We start from the raw sequence: 22,733 nt of genomic DNA, 5'->3' as shown, positions 1-22,733 counted from the left end.
TTAATTTACCCCTTTCTTAGCGTAGGTGGCGCGTTTAAATCCGACTTGTCTGCAGACTACATGAGCATCTTCAATATCCCAGGCTACATCACACACTGATCCCCAGCGCTCTCCAGTAAACATCTCTACTCTGCCTGCATACGGGACGTTACCATTCACAAGACGAACAGCTCCACTCACTGATCATATGGATATGACAAAATTAGGAAGTAGATAAACATGTCAAATATCAATCAATGCCCCCACAAAAAAATTGATAGCCAAACAGAACCAACAGAAATTTGACAATCAAATTCCTCGACTTCAATGACCCATTTTTTAAAAACTTTTTCCATGACCAGATAAGTACAGTTTTTGGAAGGGTTGAGGCAGCCAAGCGGAGAATTGATTACCATGGAGTGATATTATCACGTTTGTGGTGGCCTCAGTCTCCCCTCACAATTTGCATGACAGTGAGATATTTGTTTTGAATTTTTGAATTCTCCAAATGGTCGTTTCTAACTATAGACCAATCTCATTACTGCCTAGCTTTTCTAAAGTTTTGGAACGAATTGTTTATAACAGGCTCTACAGTTTTTTAGATAAATGTGAATCATTGAATCCTGATCAATTTGGATTTCGGCGGTCTCATTCTACAGATCTTGCGCTACTGAAATTTTATGATCGCGTTTCAAGTGCACTCGCTGCTCACGAGCATGTCATTGGTGTATTTATGGATCTGAGTAAAGCATTTGACACACTTGACCATTCAATTCTTCTTTCTAAGTTAGAGCATTATGGAATAAGGGGCATAGCTTTACAATGGCTTGCGAGTTACTTATCTATGAGAAGACAGTACACTTATTATAACTCTGTTAACTCTGACATTCTGTATCTTAAATGTGGTGTTCCGCAGGGATCCATCCTGGGCCCATTATTATTTCTTATTTATATCAATGATATTTGTAATGTATCTAAAACTTTAAATTATACCTTATTTGCAGATGATACGACTGTTTTCTTGTCTCATCGTGAAATCAACACTCTAGAACAGAAACTAAATTCGGAACTACCAAAGTTGACTTTATGGTTTAGAAGTAATGTGCTCTCTCTCTCAATGTTCTTAAAACAAATTATATTCATTTTAGAGGTAGAAAATCTAATGACAACCTTGCTCTTAATATTAAACTAGATGATATTTCTTTAGAGAGAAAGACATGTACGAAATTCCTTGGTGTCTATATCAATGAAAAACTTGACTGGAGCGACCACGTAAAACACATTGTTACACCAATCTCCAGAAATATTGGCGTACTGTATAGAATAAAATGTTTTGTTTCTGATAGAATATTACTTATGCTATATAATAGTCTAATTTTACCACACATTTCTTACTGTAATATTTTGTGGGCAACATCCAAGTGTGTGACTAATAATATTCTTCTGTTACAAAAGAAAGCTGTACGCATATGTACCCGAGCTGGTTATCGTGACCATGCTACCCCACTATTTGTTAAACTGAAATGCTTAAAGATTGATGATATTAACTTCCTCCAAATTGCCATATTTATGTTCCGTTTTAATATCAAATTATTACCTACGTCATTATCTTCAATGTTCCAACCTAATAACATGGTTCATTCGTATTCAACAAGGCATTCATTGAATTTACATGTGATCAATCCTCACACTACATTAGCCCAGAAATCAATCAGACACAGAGGTCCAGATGTATGGAATTCTTTACCTAATGATATTCGAAATATTAAATCAACAAACTCTTTTAAAAGAGCACTCAAATGTATTATCATTTCACAGATGTAAGATATTACTTACATTATAATCTATTTATCAGTTCTAATTAAATCTAACGTAATTTTGTTACTAGGCCTAACGAATTTTTTTTTTCTTCTTTTTTTTAAAAACTTTGTAAATAGTGTAAATAGTTCACTACAAAACTTTAGGAATTTTATTTGTCATATATTATATATTTTAAAGGTGTTCTATTTGCTTATGTTTCATCACCTTTGTGTGTTCATTCTTCAAACTGTATATAAGTTGCAACTTGTCTTTGATAAAACAATGTTATATTCTTTTTCACGTGAAGTTAATTCAAATGTATTGTAAAATTGAAAATGATTTGTCATCTTATATTAATTTTCATGTGATGTTAACTTCAATGAATTGTGAAATTGTGAACATGCATAAATAAATAAATAAATAAAAAATAAAAAATTGATGTTACTCTTAAAACGGAACCAAACAAATTGAAAACCCATGATATAGAATAGTCATTTATATTATAAAGTTATTAAAACTTGAAAGTCTGATTATTATAGGCTAATGCAAGACAAACTTAAAAGATAAACGTTGACGATAAAATGAAAACTACAGCAAACACTATAAACATATATAGTGTGAAAGAAGGTACCAAATTTCGTTCCATCACACACAACGCCTACGTCGTCATTATGAGAGCAGCCCACAGTGTTTTCAAAGTTTGAACCGACATTGCAGTCTCTCAGCGTTGCCGAGAATGCTGGGCATTGTATGTCCTCTACTATATCACCTGCACCAGGACCAAACGAGTGCTGAAACATGAAAATACATGGTTCTTATTTTTGTTATTACATCTTGGTTTGTGAAATTATCTCAGTATTATTGCGAAGATTTAAGTGAAACAAGGAAAATTACTTCTTCTTTTTTTAAATTTGATTTATTGGTTTCTGCATCTTTCTTTCTTTCTTTTTCATCATACATTTTCATGAACATAATATGGTTTTGATAAATTAGTTAATGATACCAGTTCTGATTCTCATTTTTTATATAAAAAAAAGAAGAACATTTCATCACTGTTTTCATCGCTCATGAAAGGCATATTACATGTATATCTGGCTGTACGAAATCGTTTTCGTATACATTGATAAAAGAAAAATATATAAATAAATCAGTAATCCCATAAATGCGAAGGTTGATAATAATCTCAGTTCTATTCATTGACATTTTGAAAAGGACTTCACTTATCATAGCCGACTCAAAATCGAATTAAGCTAACTTACAGATCATTTTAATATTTTGTATCACCACAGACATGAAAGAGTAGACTAATTTAAATATCTAGTTAGACTATGTACTTACCATAGACAATGCCACGCCAGTATAGCCTAGCTCATGACATAAAACTCTAGCCTCATCATCACCCCAATGTCCACATACAGTCCACCAACTGTACTCATGAAAGATCTCAACACGTCCGCTATATGCATCATCACCATCTACTAATCTAACCTCACCATCTAAATACATAGGATACAACCAGACTGAATATTAAAGAAACGAATTTTGAATAGATGAGGGAGAAGGTAAAAGTGGGAGAGCAGGCATGAAGACACAGGAAAGAACGATGTAAGAGAAGAATAAGGAAGTATAGAACTGAGATTTTAATATAATAGTTATAAAAGGGAAAGTAGCTCGTTGATATCGATTGTGATGTTAAATTCATTTTATCATATTTGTAGTAATATCTTAAGCATTTTCTTCACTTTTTGAGTTTGAACACTATGGGAAATCTTTACAGTTCGTAATTCTTGTTTCTTGATTTATTATCAATATGTGGCCAAATTGCAGTTAAGCAAGAGAGTATTATTAACCAAACTTTCTTTTTTTATTCTATATCTAATCCACCTCCCTTTCGCTGTCTTTTATCTACCATAGTGATTATGTTATTATCCCCTTCCCCGTTTGTTAGAAATCTCTCTCTACATCTTAAGCAAAACAAGTGTGAAAAGAGTGTCAGTCTTCTTCTTCTTCATCACCATCACATTCTTCTCATCTTTCTTCTTCTCCTTTCTGACCTCCGTCTTCCCCATCACTTACACTCTTCCTATTATCTTCTTGTCTGCATTATCCTGTGATGATTATTTTATTAAAATAATTCATATAACACCGATGTCTTTGGTGATATACCAACCTGGCGGAGCACATATAACCCCTGCATCATCCGAGTGTGTGCAGATCGAATGTTCATCATAAGAACAGCTAAGGAGCGCATCTTCTAGACCAGTACATCCTACATTGCTTGCAAACACATCACCTGTTCCTCCACCATAGGAACTCTGTATGGGAAACATCATGATGTATTTGTATTTGTATTTATTCAGACATTCAGTAAAAAAAAAAAAAACACTAAGATGTCTGGGGATGCAGCAAATGCATCCGGAAAAGATTCTGTGAGTGAGTTTGTTTGAAGTAAATTTTCGTTATATCTCTAAAAAAATAAGATGATTTCAAAGAACATAGCACATATGAATATACTTTAGACTCATCGAATGCATGTGGACTAAAAAGTGAAGAACTCCCATTTAAATTTTATTTATCTTAGCTTTTAGCTTCTCAGAGGTATAAGCCTACTTTTAGTATTCATTATTTGGGGAGGGGCTACTTGATAGACGCACTCAATCCAATGAGATGCAGAAGGAATACATGTACGACTAAGCTAAAGATAAAGATGAAAAGTTACAAATCGTTTTCTTTCTCAACAATCGAAACATTATGCAAATAATTACGGCCATTAATTGCGTTTGATTACTGAATAGCTATTTTAAATTGCACTACCACGACCACTTCATCAATTTGTGAGATGTCATCGTCAGGCACATAGCCAGAGTTTGATGTTTGGGGGGGGGGGGCACATACATGTAATCGATCGAGTAAAAAAAAGGGGTCTAAAAAAGTTCAACCGATCTTGGAAATTTTTAAAATGGAACAGAAGAGAGACAAATAGATGTGAATTGAGAAAGACATAAACATACATTATGCGTAACTTGGACGAGTCCTTCATAACCCATCTGTCTGCACACCACTTCACCTTCGTTATCATCCCATCCCTCATCACAGAATGTCATCCAACCTCGACCATCATCTATCCAGATCTCTACACGGCCTTCTTGGGCATTGCCTCCATCTACCAATCGAATGTTACCAACTGTGAAAGAAAAGAGAATTATCTGCAACCAATTAATCGCGTTTCAAAGGGATTTGTTAATGCAATTAGAGTCAGATATGATCCAATACACCGCCGGAAAAAAAAATATAATAATAACAATAACGAATGGTAAATGTGTACGACTCAAGTCATACGGGTATTCACTTAGCTCCATGTAATAACAATAATAATAATAATAGGCATTTCTATAGCGCCATCTATCTAGAAATTCTATTCCGAGGCTCATTTATTATTACAATTTACAATTTAAAGCGTATTACACTTTGCGTCATTATTTTTTTTTTTTTAAATACCTCAGTTTTCCACTGCCCAAAGTGAGTAAATTCGCTCGTCTCTTATAGTTTGGAACAATCATGAAATACCATGCAACATTTGAAATAACATGGCAGCACATCAGTTCAAAATGTCATGTCAGCAAGATATAAGATAATAAAAGATATGTTCCCCCCCCCCTCCCTCCCCCCCCCCCCCCCACCAAAAAAAATAATAATAATAATGAGTAACTACCCGGGGTAACTACCAACGGAACTTTAAGGATTTGTGGCTGTGATAGGAGTCAACTTTTCATGAAATGTTATGTCTTGTCTTCAACATCCAAAATTATGGCGAACGCATATTGATAATCTAATCACTCTATACAATATATTTTTATACAAGTATACTAAACGATGATTATTTTGTTTGAAACGGTTCTCTTTTTTCATCAATATAGAAAAGAATATATGCCCCATTTAACCATATGAGGGAATAAACAGAGTAAAATGGTATATCCTTCCTGTAATATGTATGCCATGAATGCAGGAAAGGTACCTGGGTGTTAAACTCAAGATTGTATGATAGGGATGGAAAGATTGAAACTTACCGTCATGATTTTGGCATATGACGCTAGCGTCTTGATAATGCGAGCAATAATTTCGAGTCCATGGTTGGTGTGGACAATCAGCTAAACGAGTCTCTGATCCACTACATTGTAACTCATTCAGATGAATACTGCCTCCTCCCTGGCCAAAGTAAGCCTGCTCAATGTAATCAAAATGAGATAACTTGAGAGAGGAAAATATTTCATTTTTTGAAACTATAAACCAGATTTGAATTTTGGTATTATCTATCTGTGGAAAAGCGAGTAATCCCTACCTAGGGAGGAACATGTTACTTGCCAAATCTCAAATCTCATTCAACAAAGGCATTCTGATATGAGACAAAAACGATTATTCAAACTCCTTTCAACTACACAGAGAACAAATTGTACTAGGCCCTCATACATTCCCTTTATCGGCCTCATTACGTCGTGAAAAATTAGTGCGATTAGAGAGAGAGTTCATAATTGTACTGTGCGATAAGTGTATGGGTTATAGGACGCCTACCCCCTGGTTAACCACCCTCTGGATAACCACCCCTAAGATAACCACCCTCTAGGACAACTACCCCATAGGACAACTACCCTTATCCTAGGGGTGGTTATCCGGGGATGGTTGTCCTGGGAGTAGGTGTCCGGATACGAAGTGTACGCGGTATACGAGAATAGGATATACATAAATATTCCTGTATCTCCCAACATTTGAGGTCGTATATGATCTGCAAACGATCTTCACTGATATACAAAAAAGCACCAATACTTGTAATTACCGCTTAATTCCTCATGATAGATGTTAAAGGCAGGGTATTTTAATACCGACTTTGCTTCCACTGCTGTTATGTATTTTCAATTGCGCCATCTTTTGATGAAGGCGTAAATAGAGCGATTTCCAGTTCCTGTACCAAAGCATCATCACGCGCGCGTTACCAGTAATTGAGGCAGTGTTGGACGTGGCTGTCGACACATCGGGACATTGTGAGGTGCAGATGGCAGTATACATGTATTTATCTGAAAAAGTGTCTGTAGAATACCCTTCATTTGAAAGCACTCACCATTCTCAAGGCTTGGACAGCTCCAGGGAATCCTAGTTGTGTGCAAGCTACAATGGCATCTTGTTGATCCCAACTATCATCACAAACTGTTCCCCACTGCCTCCGATAATAAACTTCAACTCGCCCTTCATTCGACACAGCACCACCTTGTAGTCTTATATCACCATCTTAAAATACAAATGGAGAACAATCATTGTTCAACTAATCCCCAATAAGCAATTTCGTAAATACTATCTGCGCATAGTCAGATAAAGGTCATTTGTTCCAAAATTGTAAAAACCCATCGCGACCAATACTGGTATTACGTAATCATTATTCATTTATGCACCGACAGTGCATTTATCTGATACACAGGTGGAAGTATTCCACAAACAAACATACAAAAAGGTAATCATGAGAACCTCCATCACTTCGGCGGTGATTATTCTAAAATGCACAAGAGGGACGTATCCATCGTATAAAAGATCTGTGGATTTTTTGGGGTCATGCGTACCGAAGCTATTTAAAAACTGGCTTATTGGCAAAAATGTAGATGGGTTTCCTAAACAAATTTCCTTTTGTATCATTATGTGTCTTTTTTTTTTGTTTTTTTGTTTGTTTGTTTGTTTGTTTGTTTGTTTTGTTTTTTGTTTTTTGTTTTTTTTTTTGGGGGGGGGGGGGGTCTGTAACTCATATTTCATTCTTTGCTTGTCCCTAGAGTAATTTTGTTTAGGCATTTAGGAGGGACACCAGTTGGTCTCATCCAATGAGACTGGAAAGGAACTCACACAAGTTTGATTCCATATCTTCTGTACCGTGCAATAGTATAATGATAAATATTTGGTGTTATATACCTAGGGTAGCCTCAACAGTATTAATACTGCTTTTCCTGCGGGTCCTGCAATCATCATTACCCAGTAATTGACATTTTTTAGTAACCTTTTACAACGTGCTGGAAAGTGGAGAGTGGCAAATGTAAACTGATGTTTTAATTTATATAGTCCGGTCTGGGATTCGAACCTTCGGATTGTAAGTCAAGTGAATAAACCACTATACCAATACTTCCTGAAAAAAGTCGAAATGCCTGAAACTTAAGCCTGAACATACTGAAAGGCCTGAAAATTGGTATCCCTGCTCAAGATACAAAGATACATGTATTTCATCAATAATTCCTTCAACTTCTTACCATCCGGCGCATGGCAAGAAACTGTAGCTTGTCCAGTATCACATACGCTGTGATCATGCACCACTTCACATTGAGTTAACGAAGTCTCGTCACCTTCACAGTCAAAGTAGGTACTGATCATTTGACCTCCACCACTTCCATGATTGCTCTGGTATCATATAAATATATAATAGAGCAAACATACATGTACTAAAGGGAAATGTAAATGCATGTTTATTATATTTAGGGAAGGTTTACTTTATTGAAATGGGGTCGATCTACAGCTTCCATGTCTAAGTAAATATCATTCCTCCTTTCGTTCTATAAATGTTCACTACATGTTAATCATTGTCATAATTTTTCATCCTTGCTTTTGTAAGATCCTTCATTACAAATAAACGTAGCTGTACAAAAAGGAGCTTTACTGATACACAATGCTATTGTTTATTAAACAATTTCCTTGCTATTCGCTAAAAGTGTCCTGTCTGTACAATGTAATGTGTGCTCTCTTCAAGTATAAAGAGGCACACTGAGCACCAAGTACAAGGTAATTCATGACTACCGCCAAAGGAATAAAGTCCAAAACCTAAATATTATTGTTTCATTTGTGTATAAAAGGTCAACCAAAACATGGCGCTATACCTCTTACATCTTCCCTTTTTTACAAAGTTGCAGGGATTGACTTTATCGCATAAATTCAATCATTTTCAACTGTTCGATTTTTTTTAACAAACCTGCTACGTTAACTGATACATTAATATCTGTGTGTGTAATTACTGACATCAACAACATTACCCTAAGCTTTGAGTTAATAAGAACATAACATTTTCTATTACACTTGTGTGACATTCCTAGCTCAAATAGAAACAAGGCGCCAACAAATCCAACTCCTAAAGAAGAAAAAAAGGAGTAGGAGAAGGACGCGAAGCAAAAAGAAGAAGAACGAGAAGAAGACATTTATTTTCTCTCCAAAGTAACTTTGTTTGAAATCCTGTTTTGATATAACTCACTGCACCATGCCCTTGGAAATGGGAGAAGCCTAGCTGTCTGCAAGCAACGGTAGCATCCTCAGAATCCCAATCAGAAGCACATAGAGACCACCACACTCCGTCATTGTAGATCTCTACTTCACCTTCACGCAATGTCCCATTTACAAGTCGTACATCACCGTCTAGATCGGGCAATAGCAATATGATTGGATGTTTAATTAAAAAACATTTACAAGTCATAGACCACAGTCTATTTGAAAATAATGTATAGGGGTCGTTTCGTTGCAACTCCTCACAATATGATATACTAATAATCGAGAATATATTCATTCCGAATTTATCGTTTCTAATGAATTGGTGTCAACATAAAACATCCTTAATTGATCTACTTATCTCCGTGTTTTAAAACATTGCCATACTCTCGCAGCTTTCAAGAAGTGTCTAAAGAAACATCTTTTTGAATTTCTCTTAATATTTATCTTTGTTTCTAATTAGTTTAAACTTCGTATGATAATGTTCTATTTTGTTCAGAAGTATTTGTTGTTTCCTCATTGTATTTAATGCAAAGGCACTTTATAAATGAAATGTTGTTATTGTTTTATTATTACTACATGAATGTGTCTAAAGAACTGCATCAAATTCAGGTAATGTGGGTAGATTTTTATAAATGACCAGTTCAATACGTTTCAAATGGTGTAACCTAAATATATCAAGGCGTTATTGGTCTTGGTGTAAGTGACCAGTGCGGACTTTAAAAAACAAAATGGAATTCATCGAGACGCGTCATTTGAGTGTGACATCATAAAAAAGTGAATGCAAATGAAAAGTGCTAATAATGCTTTTAACAACCTTCGTAGGCTTGATTATCGCAGGTAATTACATAATTGAAATAACATCTTGTGTGTAACCTGCATTTGAAATCTGCCCAACGTTTCCTTTTCCCACCTCCTCTCCCGATCTTTACCCTGTCTCCGTAATGCCGTCTATGCTTTTATCCCTGGAAGCCTTCTTTTACCTTAGGCTCCTTTGTATTCTCTATAATTCCAATTACAAGTAACTTCAAGCAAACCAAAATGATTTGATATATTATATGTATTTATGTTTACCAATACGTCTATGCAATATTGTTATTATTTTGAAAATTCGAAAATGACGTTTGAAATTTGAAAATGAACTAAACTGAACTAAAACTACCACTCATAAACGTTAATATTTCATTGAAATCAAAGTTATGGAGTTTTTGATCAAGTAGGACACTTTGAAATGAGTGATTCCATGTGAATTTATTATAGATGTTAGGTTGCCATGTTCAAGCTATTAACGTACCCATCGGCGGAATACAAATGACACTAGCGTCCTCATAATGAACGCAGTTATGTTGATAAAAATCAGCTCCATGACAGTCGATCAGCCTCGACTCATCGCCTCTACAATACAGGTCGTCTAGAAAGATAGCACCAGTTCCTGCACCGAAATAGGCCTGGTTAGGAGAAAAGCGGTAAAGAAATTGAAAGGGAAACATGCAGTTACCAACAATAAACACTGTCATATATTGAACTTACCCTTTTTTAAAATACTTTATCGCAATAACATGTAAATTGACAAAGGAGATCTTAGTTTAAAATGTATTAATAAACAAAAACGAAATAAAAGTATTCATAATTCGACCTCGGTTTGAGTACTTAACACTTGCCATTTTTTTTACATATTAATAGAGCATAAATATTTACTTGTTAATCCGCACAGGTAATATCAGACGGGAAAACCCCGGTCATACAAGGATGATCAATCTGGATTTCACATAGATTTTCTAAATTTAAAACAGTGAATCGCCCTTGGACTGATCAACATTTATATCACAATCCATATATACCCACATGACCGTCCAAAAGGCTTGGACAATTTACTACTCGCAATATATTATTATGAAGATAAAGGTGTCGTAGTCGAGTAGTTTAAATACTTGACTGGATATTTGAAGGTTGTGGGTTCGAGCCCCGGCGCGTCAATAGCGTCCGTTGGCAAAACATTAATCTAAATTTGCCATTTTACATTTGTCTCCAACTAGGGGTTAACCGGCCGCGGTAAGGAGAAATTCTTACAATGCTGTGAGTACCAAAAACGGTAGCCTCACTAGAGACGGGTTAATATAAGAGTGCCTTGCGCCTTGATACCTTGCGTGGTGGATAAGTGCGCCATGAAATATCCATCATGATTATCACTAATTCAATTCAATTCAAATGAACATTTATTTTCTTCCATTCAATTTGACAACATACTATATTTTACATCTGTTCAAACAATACAATTTATACGTAGGAACATAAATATATTTAACGAACTTGTATTACAAGGAAGAAGGCGCGAAACCCGATAAGCAGAGCTTGTAATGGGTATGACCGAATACACACAAATACATAATATGCATCATAAATAGAAGAAAGGAAGAAAGGGATAGGCAAAGAGGAGAGAAGGATAGAGAGCTTGGAGACAGAGAAAAGAAGAGAGGAAAAGAAGAGGACTGCGACATACTTAGCACTGGAGTGAACATTCCAGGCAGCGCCGCCTTGGTGACAATCCTATCAACCGCTCAACCCTTATTAAAAGCCATGATGAATTGAGGTTTTCTGGTCTGTAAAGATGCAGAAAACACTTACCCTATGCGGTGCATATCTAGCTCCTGTATACCCGAGCTGTCTGCATACCACGGTGGCATCGTTTAGATCCCAGGAATCATCGCAAACCGTTCCCCATTGTCTGTCATGGAAGACTTCAACCCGTCCCATGTACGACATTCCTCCACCACCTACCAGCCGTAGAGCTCCATCTACAGGTACATAATAGGGACTTTTAGATTTGCACGTCGACATTGGGACTGCTACGTGTGACGTACTTTCAAAACGCGGGCAGTGCCTTAACAGGACGTAACAGTGCCTTAAATGGACGTCACACGTAGTAGTCCACTATGTCGACGTGCAAATCTAAACGTCCCTAATGGTTTGTACAGAACGGCTGTCATTAATTAAAAAAACTTAATAACTGCCAAGTGAATGATCTGAACAGATCAAATTTGTAGAAAAAGTCCGATGAGGACAAAAGCTTAAAACAGACATAGCCTGCGTCATAATTTGTTTCACACTATGGTTGATAACAATAATAGTAATAATTATGATTACAGTAATTATAACACGCATCTACCTCTCACAAAACAAGTCATACCAGAAAATGTGTATAACTTGTGTTCGTTCAAATGTACGACTTATTTTCATTTAACTTTTTCTCTGCGGAAACGTATTGGCCTCAGTAATTACTCTATGCTGATTGAGAAATCTATTTGTCAATTAACGGGTTTATATCCTTTGAACTAAAATCGCACTGTACAGGTTTGGAAAATGTAACATTTGCATTGAGCGTGCATTTTTGGTTATATTCGCCGTCGGTGCATTTTTTTTAAAGCTTAGTATTGTTTGGATATACTTGTTTTTTGTTGGTTTTGTTAGACGGCCTCTTGGTAAACGTAACTAGTCTAGAAGTAGAAGTTAGATGGGGATTTTACAATGCTTTAAATAAATAAATGAATAAATCTATATGTATGTATGTATTCTCCTCACCACTTGATGGTGGATAACATCTCACGCCAGCGTCTTCCATGTGTATGCAATTATGACTGTACATCCCGACATGAGAGCAGTTTAGTAAGCTTGACTCTGTTCCTAAACATCGTACGTCGTCAAGAAGGATGTCGATATTGAGTCCCTCACCAAAGTAAGCCTAATTAATTGAAAGTAACACCCAGTTCATTGAAGTCGTTGTACTACTAACACTTCGTATTTTGAATATTCATTATTGAACAAGAATGAAATATACTTCACACAGACATCGATAAGAAATCCATACAATATACAGATACAAAAATAGCAATCATATAACATAACAGCAAGATAAATTAGATATACTCAAACTAATGGTGTTATTATACAAAACATTACATTTACTAAGTCGGATATCTCAACCATTCTTGTATTAGAAATGCATTCTTTTCAGCGCCATATCTTGTAGTCGGCCATTATAATGGCGAAATTCATCTCCAACTTTTCTCGTATTAAAATCATGACAAATTCGAGGATGACAGGTTTATGTTTTCCGGTTTCTATTTGTAAGTTTATTAATTGATTATCAATGATGGAATTTGTATGTTTGTGTTTGTATTTGTAAGCCATCAAATCGAACTTCTACCCGTACAAAACAACATAATGGTCTGGAAATTCGATCTCAATATAAATCATCATTTAACTTGAGTAATGCAAATGTGAAATGATCTTCGAGCATGAACCTTCAACAAATGTAGCCTACATGATGTATAAAGTCAGTCCAAAATAATGAAGTCAACTCACCCTCCCAAAATGGACTCCGTGATAACCTGGCATCACTTGATTACAGACAACCATTGCATTTTGGTCGTCCCAGTAATCATCACAAACTGTTCCCCATGACCCTTGATAGTAGACCTCTACCCGGCCTTCCAAAGAGGTTGTCCCGCCTTCTAGTCGAACATCACCATCGTTATCTAGCATTAAATGGATAAAGTGGTTGTGTTATAGGACTATGAATTATGATATGATAGTCTAAACAAATAATTATTAAAAAAACACTTTACAAAATATTTTGTAAATTTCTTAACGTTAGATCTTGATATATATTTTAATGATAGTGTAGACAAAAAGTCTACATCTAGATCTAGGTTATATAGGTGTAAGTGTCACTTTTAGTTAGACGTACATGCAGTTCTAATCTAATTTCTGATAAGACCTAAAAAGATTAGACCGAAAAAATCAGACTATTTCGTACGGGGATATGTTCCGTTGAGACTACGTCTGGCTTCACAAAATTCCCCTCTTTGGAGTAGAGCGTCAACATACTAAATATATCTAGAAATTAGAATAGTCTAGATCTAGCTTTAATAATCTAGCTTTTTTCTTAAAATAATTTTTTTGAGGGCAGATGGCATTATATAGGGAAAATTCTGCAGAAAACAAAAACCAGAAACATAATACATGTTTGTAGAAAAGATATCTCCCAAATTATTTGTTAAAGTAAAAAAAAAAATAATACTTTTTACTCTGTACATGTTTATTTTCAAATATTTGTAATGTTTCAAGCAGTTGCATGATGGTTCTTTGCTACAAAATCCATCATTTCCCATAATTGTCGTATAATAGTGGGTTTACGTCCCGGTCTAAGTTTTTCTTAAACTCCTCAAAGCAGAAAGACTAGTAGTAGTAGCACAAGCCTGTAGCAGAATATAAATGACATCTCCAATCGAAAGAGGAACATAAATCAACACAAAAACGGAATTTTCTCTGGAATTGGGTGTAAAATTATGGAAATATTGACAAAAGATCGGCACATTTTTTCAGTCATTTGCGTCCGTTCCGAAATATTTTTAATTTACCATCATCATCATCATCATCTTACTCTCCCTCCATTGTTTCGGAGATCAGCGATCCTAAGGGCGACTCTATTATACAGTGCGTCCCAGAAAAAAACGAAACCGAGAATTATCGATGTTTTATCATAACTTAGAGACCTAGTCATAATTAAAATTTATAAAATACACATATTTTAAAAGCTTTATTCCTCTTCTTTCATTTAATGCAACTCGCATGATGCCTCTTCAAATGACACCTCAACCAGCCGTGCATGAATTCTTTCGACAAGATCTAGCGTATGGCTGATCTTCAACGAAACGGAATTAAGTCTTTTGTCAATTCCGTTTATTGCTACGACAGGCACCCAGTGAAAACGAATTCGTTTAATCAAATTATGGAAATGCAAGCACTACTTTAAATGAACAGAACTTTGTTATTCCTTACTTATTTTCCCTGGTTGAGGTGTCATATGAAAGGGCAAAAACTGAAGTTTCTAGAAATGTGATTTTCCCTTTGAAATTCAGATACCGTCCGCCAAATGACTTTTTGGTTTCCTCTCTTCAAATTGATTTGAATCACTCATGCGTGAATATGCATCATATGAGTTGCAATAAATGAAAGAGGGGGGATCTAAGCTTTACAAACATGTGTCATTTATTAATTATCATTGTGATTAAGTAATGATAAAAGTTAAAACATCGATAGAAAGTTCTCGGTTTCGTTCTTTCTGGGACGCACTGTAGCGTATGCCTATAACCAGTGGCGGATCCAGCCGGCGGGAAGAGGGGGGGGGGGGGGGGCAATCCGTGACAAAATATTAGTTGCGACTCAGCCACCGGTGAATAAGCAGGGGGGGGGGGTAGGAGGCACTTTTTTTTGGTCCAATTTTTCAGGAAATATTTTGCGCCGACGCAGTCAGCCGGTGAATAAGCGGGGGGGGGGGGGGGGTGAGACCACTATTTTTATTTTTTTTACCTAATTCGTGAGATTTTTTTTTTTTTTTTAATTCTTTTTTGTTGACCCGTCAGCCCCCCCCCCCCCCGTGGATCCGCGCCTGCAGAGGATCCAGACGGTGTGAAGGGGGGGGGGGGGGTAGCCAAATCTTAATACAAAATTTAGTGCCGACTCAGCCGGCCGGCGAATAAGCGGGGAGGGTGGGGGGGGGGGGTAGGAGGCACTTTTTTGGGGGTCCAATTTTTCAGAAAATTTTCGCGCCGACGCAGTCAGCCGGTGAATAAGCGGGGGGGGGGGAGGGGAGGGTGAGACCACTATTTTTTATTTTTTTACCTAATTCGTGAGATTTTTTTGATTTTTTTTAAATTCTTTTTTGTTGAACCGTCAGCCCCCCCCCCCCCCCTCCCCGTGGATCCGCGCCGGCGAATAAGCGGGGAGGGGGGGGGGTTTTGGTGGGGTCTACGTTATTATCCTATTTTTTATCGTTTTGGGGGACTAGGGGGGGGGGGGGCCGGGCCGGAATAATCGCTACGTGGATCCGCTCCTGCCTATAATAACTAAACTTGTCACAGTAGCACAAGACTGAAGCTAACATCAAGGCAATGGACTGATAGCCGTCAATCGCGACAAGTGCATTTTATTAAAAAAAAGAGCAAAGTACTAGATCTCGTAATAGACAGTAGTTCTAGGCCTAGACTAGAGGTCTAGTCTATACGTATTCAATGGCAGGACAGGATCAAGTGGGAGTAGCGTAGCACTGCCACTATGGCACTATATACGTACCGGTACATGATCACAGTCGTCATAAGCAGCAGCAGCATCAGTATACGGCCAGTGTGAGGTGATTCTGTTGAAACTTCCGGTCACATAATCATGATCATAAGGGTCTAGATCTAGGTCTATAACCTAATAGAATCTGGTGCTTTTCAGGACCTAAAGTTCTAATCTTGTAAACTTCTTTGGCAATATCGTGAAATAGGCCCCGCAACTTACCCGTCTTGTAATCGATTACAAATCATCTTAGACTTCTAACTTCAGTCTTCAGCCAACATTTTCATGACGGACAGCAATAAAAGGGAAATAAAAGTGAGTTAAAAAGGGGGTTGAAAGGGACTTATTTTTTAAATAATAATTAGGAGGGGCGGGCCCCAAAAAAAAAATTAAAAAAGGAAAAAATTTAACTGAAAGATAAATTTAAAGAGAGGGGGCGGGGGCCCCCCCCCCCCCCCATAAAAAAAAAATCAAATAAAAAATAAATTCAAAGAGAGGGGGCCATAATATTTAAAACAAAAAAACGAAAATATTAAAAAAGGAAAAATATTAAAAAAGGAAAAATATTAAAGAAGGTAAAATATTAAAAAAGGAAAAAATATTCAAATAGTCTAGGACTAGGGTCTCTAAAAGATAAATTTAAATGATTAACCCTTTTTAATCATTTGCTAGCTCTATTTATTAAACCTCAAAACACCCCCTTAATTATACTTGGGTGAAAGAAGCCCCACTACCGTGCTGTCCGTCTTGAAAATGCATAGGATGGGGCCTTGTTCACGAGTATACAGTATAGTCGTGATACAGGCCCCATCATGTCCGTGTTGTAGAACATGCAACACCGTTGCGCGGGGCCTATTTCACGAGTATATATAGCGAGTTGAATAGCAGACTCGCTAATATATACTCGTGATACAGGCCCCGCTGCTGTGTTGAAGTGCGCGCGATGCCGTAGCGCGGGGCCTATATAACGAGTATATAAGTATAGTCGTGTTACAGGCCCCGCTGCTGTGTTGAAGTGCGCGCGATGCCGTTGCGCGGGGCTTAGATCACGAGTATATATAGTGAGTTGGCTGAAGTTAGAAGCCTAGTATAAAATTATAATCGATTCAAAACAGTTGCGGGGCCTATATCACGAGTAGTCTATGCCAATTCTTTAAATTATTACTATTAGTAGACCTTACTATTCGAAACCAAGTTTCCGGTTACGCACTAGGCCTAGATCTAGATCTAGACATATAATAATGAACTACCAATTGAATTGTCATTGACTTTGTATTGTAATGTCGTTGTTGATTGCCTACTCTAATACACCAGTTTACAGTTGTGTGCGCCATTTTAAACAAAGCTAATGACCTAGGAGTCATGTATTTATGCGTAAATTAAGATTGCGCCCATGCAAATAATGATGACATCACTGCCTGCGCGCTGCGTTGTGCGCGCACATCATCATTTGCATGGGCGCAATTTTAATTTACGCATAAATACCAGAGGTCAGAGGTTATTGGCCCCAATTTTGGGGCCAATGACCCGAGGTCAACTGTCTGCGCATGCGTACTGATACAACTGTAAACTGGTGTATTATTGTCTTACTATTAACTTTAGACTCACACAGTGGAACTGCTCCGACCCCACCGGTGTTGATAGCAAAGTAAACAAGCCAAAGGAGGACCATCAAGACGACCTTAAACAAAACTGGATACACGAAATGAAGCCTCTCCCATACCCTTGCACCACTAAAATTGATTCCAGCTGTGCATTTGGTCATTTTCGCTTTCAATTCCGGTTCTAGACGTCTATACTTAGATTTTAGATTTTTTTTCTGTGCTACTCTGCGCTGCATCGTCGGCCATGCATAAAGACCGAAATCAGTGATCGATATCTCTTACATTTAGTTGATCAATATATCGCGGATCGATCTATCGATCATAGGGATAGATCCATAGGGCGTTATGAGCCAGCTGGGCCTTGAGGCTGTGCCAGAATTAGTTACAGAGGCGGATTTTCGAGTTGCGGAGGTAGTGAAGAGGCGGCTGAGGGGGGGGGGGGGGGGGCACAAGGCATAACATTTCTGACAAGCAAGAAAAAAAGTCCCGAGGCGGTTTCGCCTGCATTGTGCAATAATCGGGTCAGGATTCTGGTTAGGTGTAATCCAGAATCTGGCCTAATTAATTTTGATCTCCACCACCACCAACGCTAACCTCTCCCTACTTACTACTTGCTTCCAGCCGTGTAGGGAAATCATAAAGGACCGTGCAGATTCTGGACTAGGTTATGCGGTGGTCACATCCCGCCGTACTTGTAAGTGCGTGCTGTCTACGTGCACAAACGTAGGCAAAATGTGGGTATCGGTACGTGGTGAGTACCGCCTCCGTACGGATTTATGAACACGCAGACACACCGTAGCGCTTTTAGTGCATGAGGAACTTTCGCTGCGTTCGGGCTACCGATTTACCCCCAGTGTGCGTGACGTGCGTGCCCGGTACTGCCAACGAGCGCACAACGCACTGACTCCGTGCGTTTTTAAATTTGTATCCCACGGTCACTTGCTCTACGGAAGGCGCACTTAGCACGTGCGTGCTGCGCACGTGATAAGTGCGTGGTCCGTGCTTACTCGCCACTTCCCCAGTTCAACTGTCTAATGAGCACGCAGAACTCACGTGGACCGTACCGAGTAAGCACGTGCTCCGCACTTACAACGCACGTTGTGCGCACTGATTTATGCAGTATATACACTATGAACATGACTGACAAAGAAAGCGGACAAAATATACAGTTCCTCAGTAGACAAAGGAACATCCTTTCACTGCTATTATGAAAAAATGTGTATTAAAGTTTATTATAACCATTTGTTAAAAATTACCGATTTGTATTATTTATTTATTTTTTTATTTATTTATTTTTTTATTTATTATTATTTTTTTTTTTTTTTTTTTTTTTTTTGGGGGGGGGGGGGGTCTTTGATAGTAAGAGGTGAGACCGGAACCATTCTGGTATATAATATTAAAGTTAAGGTTGATTTTAAATAAGAAAAAAAAATACATTTAATGATTATGTTTGACTTCTACATGTTTATTCACACATAAATACATAAACTAATAAATCACGAGTTCATGGAATGTCCCCAGAGTTCTTTAAAATCATGAGTGTCTGTAGAGTTCATAGAGTGTCTCCAGAGTTCATAAAATTAAATCATGAGTATCATGAGTTCATGTGTTCAAACAACCCGATCTTGCCATGGTAGGCGGCCAAGTGGGGAACTGTAATAGTCCGCTAGATAGTTTCTCAGGGTTTTCCCTTCCCTTGAGGCCCGTTGGCCGACCATCTGGTTGGGTTCAGTCATCTGCACATCTTCCCTCCAGGCCCCGGGGACCACGTTGCCATCCTCATCCTCGCGGTCCAAATTAAGGTCCTGTAGTCCGGGCCGGCGCTTTCGCAGCCAATTGTGAAGGGTGAGGCAGCCCAACACAACGCAAATCACCCTGCCAGGCTCCAACTGCAGGGTGGTGAGTAGGCACCGCCACCGGTGAGCCAATATCTCGAAGCTGTTCTCCACAACCCGACGTGCCCGAGAGGTCCGATAGTTCATCACTCTCTCTTTGTGGGTCATGGCACGGCGACTGTATGGCTTCAAGAGCCACTTTCGTAGGGGAAAAGCATCATCGCCTAAAATGAAGTAGGGAAAGTCCCGGTCGTCGCCTGGAAGTGGATCCGGTGCTGGGAATCCAATGGTGTTGTCCTCCAGTGCCCCCCGGAGGGTGGACTCGTTGAACACGCCTGCGTCTGAGGAAGAGCCGTTGGCCTCCACCTTGCACCACAAGAAGGAATAGTTAGCATCCACGATGGCCAGGAGCACCACAGAACAGAAGCGCTTATAATTGTAATAGAGCGATCCACTTTTATTTGGCTTCTTGATGGCGATATGTTTCCCGTCGATCGCCCCACAACAGTGGTGAAAGTTCCATCGCGTTCCAAACTGGCGGGCGACGGCTTTCCACTCGTCCTGTGTGGAGGGCATGTTGAACATCTCCTCCTTATATTCCTTGTAGATGGCGGTGCAGACCTCCGGCACGACCGTGGATATGCTGTTGTGTGCCACCCGGAAGTCGTAGGCAAGGGACCTGTAGCTGTTCCCCGTCGCCAAGAAGCGAAGGGTGATGGCCAGCTTCAGGCCAGGCTCAAGAGGGCGGCGACTCCTGAAACATAAAATGTATTAATAGCGTTTGGGTGGCCCAGAAAGAGTGCTACAAAAACTTACCTTAATTACAAATACATGAATGACTAAATACAATTATTGTTCATAATATTTGATAGAAAAACACTTCAAGTTTTATTTGCCACCAAAAACATCAATTTACATGAAGGCGTTTTGATTCTATGGCCATTTTACTGAAAAGTTGTGATTTGCAAAATTTGCTCCTTCTGTCAGAGATTTATTCTTAAATGAGCAACGGGAAGCTTCCAATAGAAATAAGACAACATTTTAAAGCAAATACAAAGCAAAACCAAGAATTCGTTATGGCAGAAATGAAGACACACACCTTGGGCACTTGGTGATTCGAGGGGTCACTCGGAGCAGGAGCTCGGCGAAGAGATTGGGGTCCATTCGGATGTATCATACATAGTCCCCCCGCGATTCACGCTCTAGCTCTTGGAGCAACGTTTCGTACTGCCCGAAAAGCCTCCTCCTCTCGATCCATGGGCGAACCCACCATCTTCTGCGTCGGCGTCTCTGTTGCCTCTCTCTCTCCCGTATCAAGGCAAGTAATACCACGTCGTACTCATGCGCTGCCACTTGAAGGTGTTCTTGCAGCATCAGAACCCGGAGTCTCTGCGGTTGGAATGGGCGGCATCTTGACGCAGCAGCAACTTCTAGAGAAAATGGGAATGTCGTCCTATATGCTCCGACATACCCCGACTCACCGAGTTCATCGCACGTGTACGCACTTACAACGTGCGAGTGAGTAAGGACACCGTACGTGAGCAGCACGTGTAAGTACGGCCTCCGTAAGACAACGTGGCAACCGCACGGAGACCGTACGTTGTAAGCACGTTGTAAGTACGTACAACGCACTTACCACGTGCGCAACGTACGATGCACGCAACCACTCACGGCCAGGCGTGGCGTGCGGGCCACGTACTTACACCGTGCGTGTGACGTGCTTTGCCGGTACTCCCTCCCTGCCTTTGCCACTCCCTCCCTACGTTTTCAGAAAACGTGGCGGCCGTGGCCTCCCCAAAAACCGTACGGACTAAAAACACGCACGGTGGGATGTGACCAACGCTTTAGGTGAAGAAAAAAATGAGAGCGGGAAACCGTGAGGCGTGCTGTCCGCTTTTTTAGGCTTTATAATCTGCTTTACCTGAGAATGGTTGGAATAATTAATTTCAGTTCAAATCAAGCAAACTGTGTGCTTTAAAAGAGTAAAACATTATGTAGATCTACATGTCATAATAATTGTCTTTGGAAAGCTTTAGCGGTGTTGCTCCTCAAAACTAGACACTGTCCCCCCCCCCCCCCCCCCCCCCCCCCCACTCCGGGATCGGAATGACCGCATGCGTGTTGCCAAAATGTCCGGTAAAGGGGTACTAGCTCACGCTATAGTGTGTACACACACAGAGACAGTCCGCCGTAAATATTGAGTATCATAAAGAGCTTCTGACTGCATTGAGTATTATCTACCAACAAAATGACATATTTACTTCATACAAGAAGAATCTTTAAGTTTTGTTTTAACATGTTTGTTGAAGGATTATTTCATAGACTTTGTATTCCTATAATTTCTGTTTTTCCCCTCTTTTTTAGATCAGTATTAATATAAAAGCATTATATCATTGTAATCGACCAACTATGTCTGAATAGACTTGTACTCCGCTGAAAATTTGCCAAAACCAGTCCTGTCCATATCAGAATGTTCGTTGTGTTATAGCTATGAATTGCATTAGACAGTGCCATAATTATGTCATCTAATTTGCATTATATTTAAAAATATCTCCAAAGTGGAAAATTTGGCATCTATAGCAAATCTAATACGTCCATTTTCACTAGAAACAGATAGGCCTATTTTGCTACAGAAAGATACATTTGGCGAGATATGGTTTCGGAAAATGGAGAGTATAATGTTAAAGCTTATCTGCCATAGTTTACAGGAGGGATTAGACCGCTCTGCAAGGTCACTGGACAGGTGGTTATCTCATCAACTCAGCTTTCAGTTAACATAAGAAAAAGAGGATCATGGGGGACCAATGGTCACCGATTAGGCATTGTTTATTATATAGAGGGCGCAAGTAGCTACCAGTAGTGCAGTGGGCCTTTAAAAGCCTGTAAAACTTTGAGCCCTGTGCGGTGCCTGTTTGAAAACGCTCGGTGTGTTTGGGGGATGTCACTCAAATGGTACTTTTGTGTATATTTTTAACATCTTTTGCACTTGCGCACATTGAGCATGAAATTTCAAGTGAGTTTGGCGCCTTCTATATTATTGACTGTTATGAGGGCCTGGCTGTTACATGAGCTCGAAGGGACGTTGCATATCCTCCCATGACCCCAATGTGCGCCT

General features: G+C 38.8%; 2 protein-coding genes across 2 annotated transcripts; both read right to left on the bottom strand.

Annotated features, from left to right (window-relative positions):
• LOC588675 (deleted in malignant brain tumors 1 protein) lies at positions 1-17,944 on the bottom strand. The gene is made up of 14 exons (XM_030976172.1): positions 17,788-17,944; positions 13,420-13,592; positions 12,637-12,796; positions 11,683-11,852; positions 10,352-10,505; positions 9,047-9,207; positions 8,058-8,205; positions 6,893-7,059; positions 5,847-6,000; positions 4,791-4,963; positions 3,950-4,094; positions 3,118-3,275; positions 2,411-2,570; positions 1-179 (listed from the first exon to the last, which is right to left on the bottom strand). The coding sequence occupies exons 1-14, from the start codon at positions 17,942-17,944 to the stop codon at positions 1-3; spliced, it is 2,259 nt and encodes a 752-aa protein (XP_030832032.1).
• Positions 17,945-19,393: 1,449 nt separating this feature from the next.
• On the bottom strand, positions 19,394-20,782 carry LOC115920411 (putative nuclease HARBI1). The gene is made up of 2 exons (XM_030976171.1): positions 20,718-20,782; positions 19,394-20,372 (listed from the first exon to the last, which is right to left on the bottom strand). The coding sequence occupies exons 1-2, from the start codon at positions 20,780-20,782 to the stop codon at positions 19,394-19,396; spliced, it is 1,044 nt and encodes a 347-aa protein (XP_030832031.1).
• Positions 20,783-22,733: the final 1,951 nt, after the last annotated feature.

The sequence above is a fragment of the Strongylocentrotus purpuratus genome, unplaced genomic scaffold, assembly GCF_000002235.5.
Source record: "Strongylocentrotus purpuratus isolate Spur 01 unplaced genomic scaffold, Spur_5.0 spur5_scaffold_8, whole genome shotgun sequence".
Taxonomy (NCBI): domain Eukaryota; kingdom Metazoa; phylum Echinodermata; class Echinoidea; order Camarodonta; family Strongylocentrotidae; genus Strongylocentrotus; species Strongylocentrotus purpuratus.
Note: the sequence above shows the minus strand (reverse complement) of the source record. Positions and strands in the feature narration are given on the sequence as shown.

Bases quoted from the DNA above. Each gene is read 5' to 3' on its own strand.
- LOC588675 (XM_030976172.1), bottom strand. From the start codon at position 17,944: ATGACCAAATGCACAGCTGGAATCAATTTTAGTGGTGCAAGGGTATGG. The intron at 11,853-12,636 runs GTGAGGAGAATA...ATGTACCTGTAG, and splicing joins ATGTTATCCACCATCAAGTG to ATGGAGCTCTACGGCTGGTA. The intron at 4,964-5,846 runs GTAAGTTTCAAT...TTTCTTTCACAG, and splicing joins CATATGCCAAAATCATGACG to TTGGTAACATTCGATTGGTA.
- LOC115920411 (XM_030976171.1), bottom strand. From the start codon at position 20,782: ATGGACCCCAATCTCTTCGCCGAGCTCCTGCTCCGAGTGACCCCTCGA. The intron at 20,373-20,717 runs GTGTGTGTCTTC...TTTATGTTTCAG, and splicing joins CGAATCACCAAGTGCCCAAG to GAGTCGCCGCCCTCTTGAGC.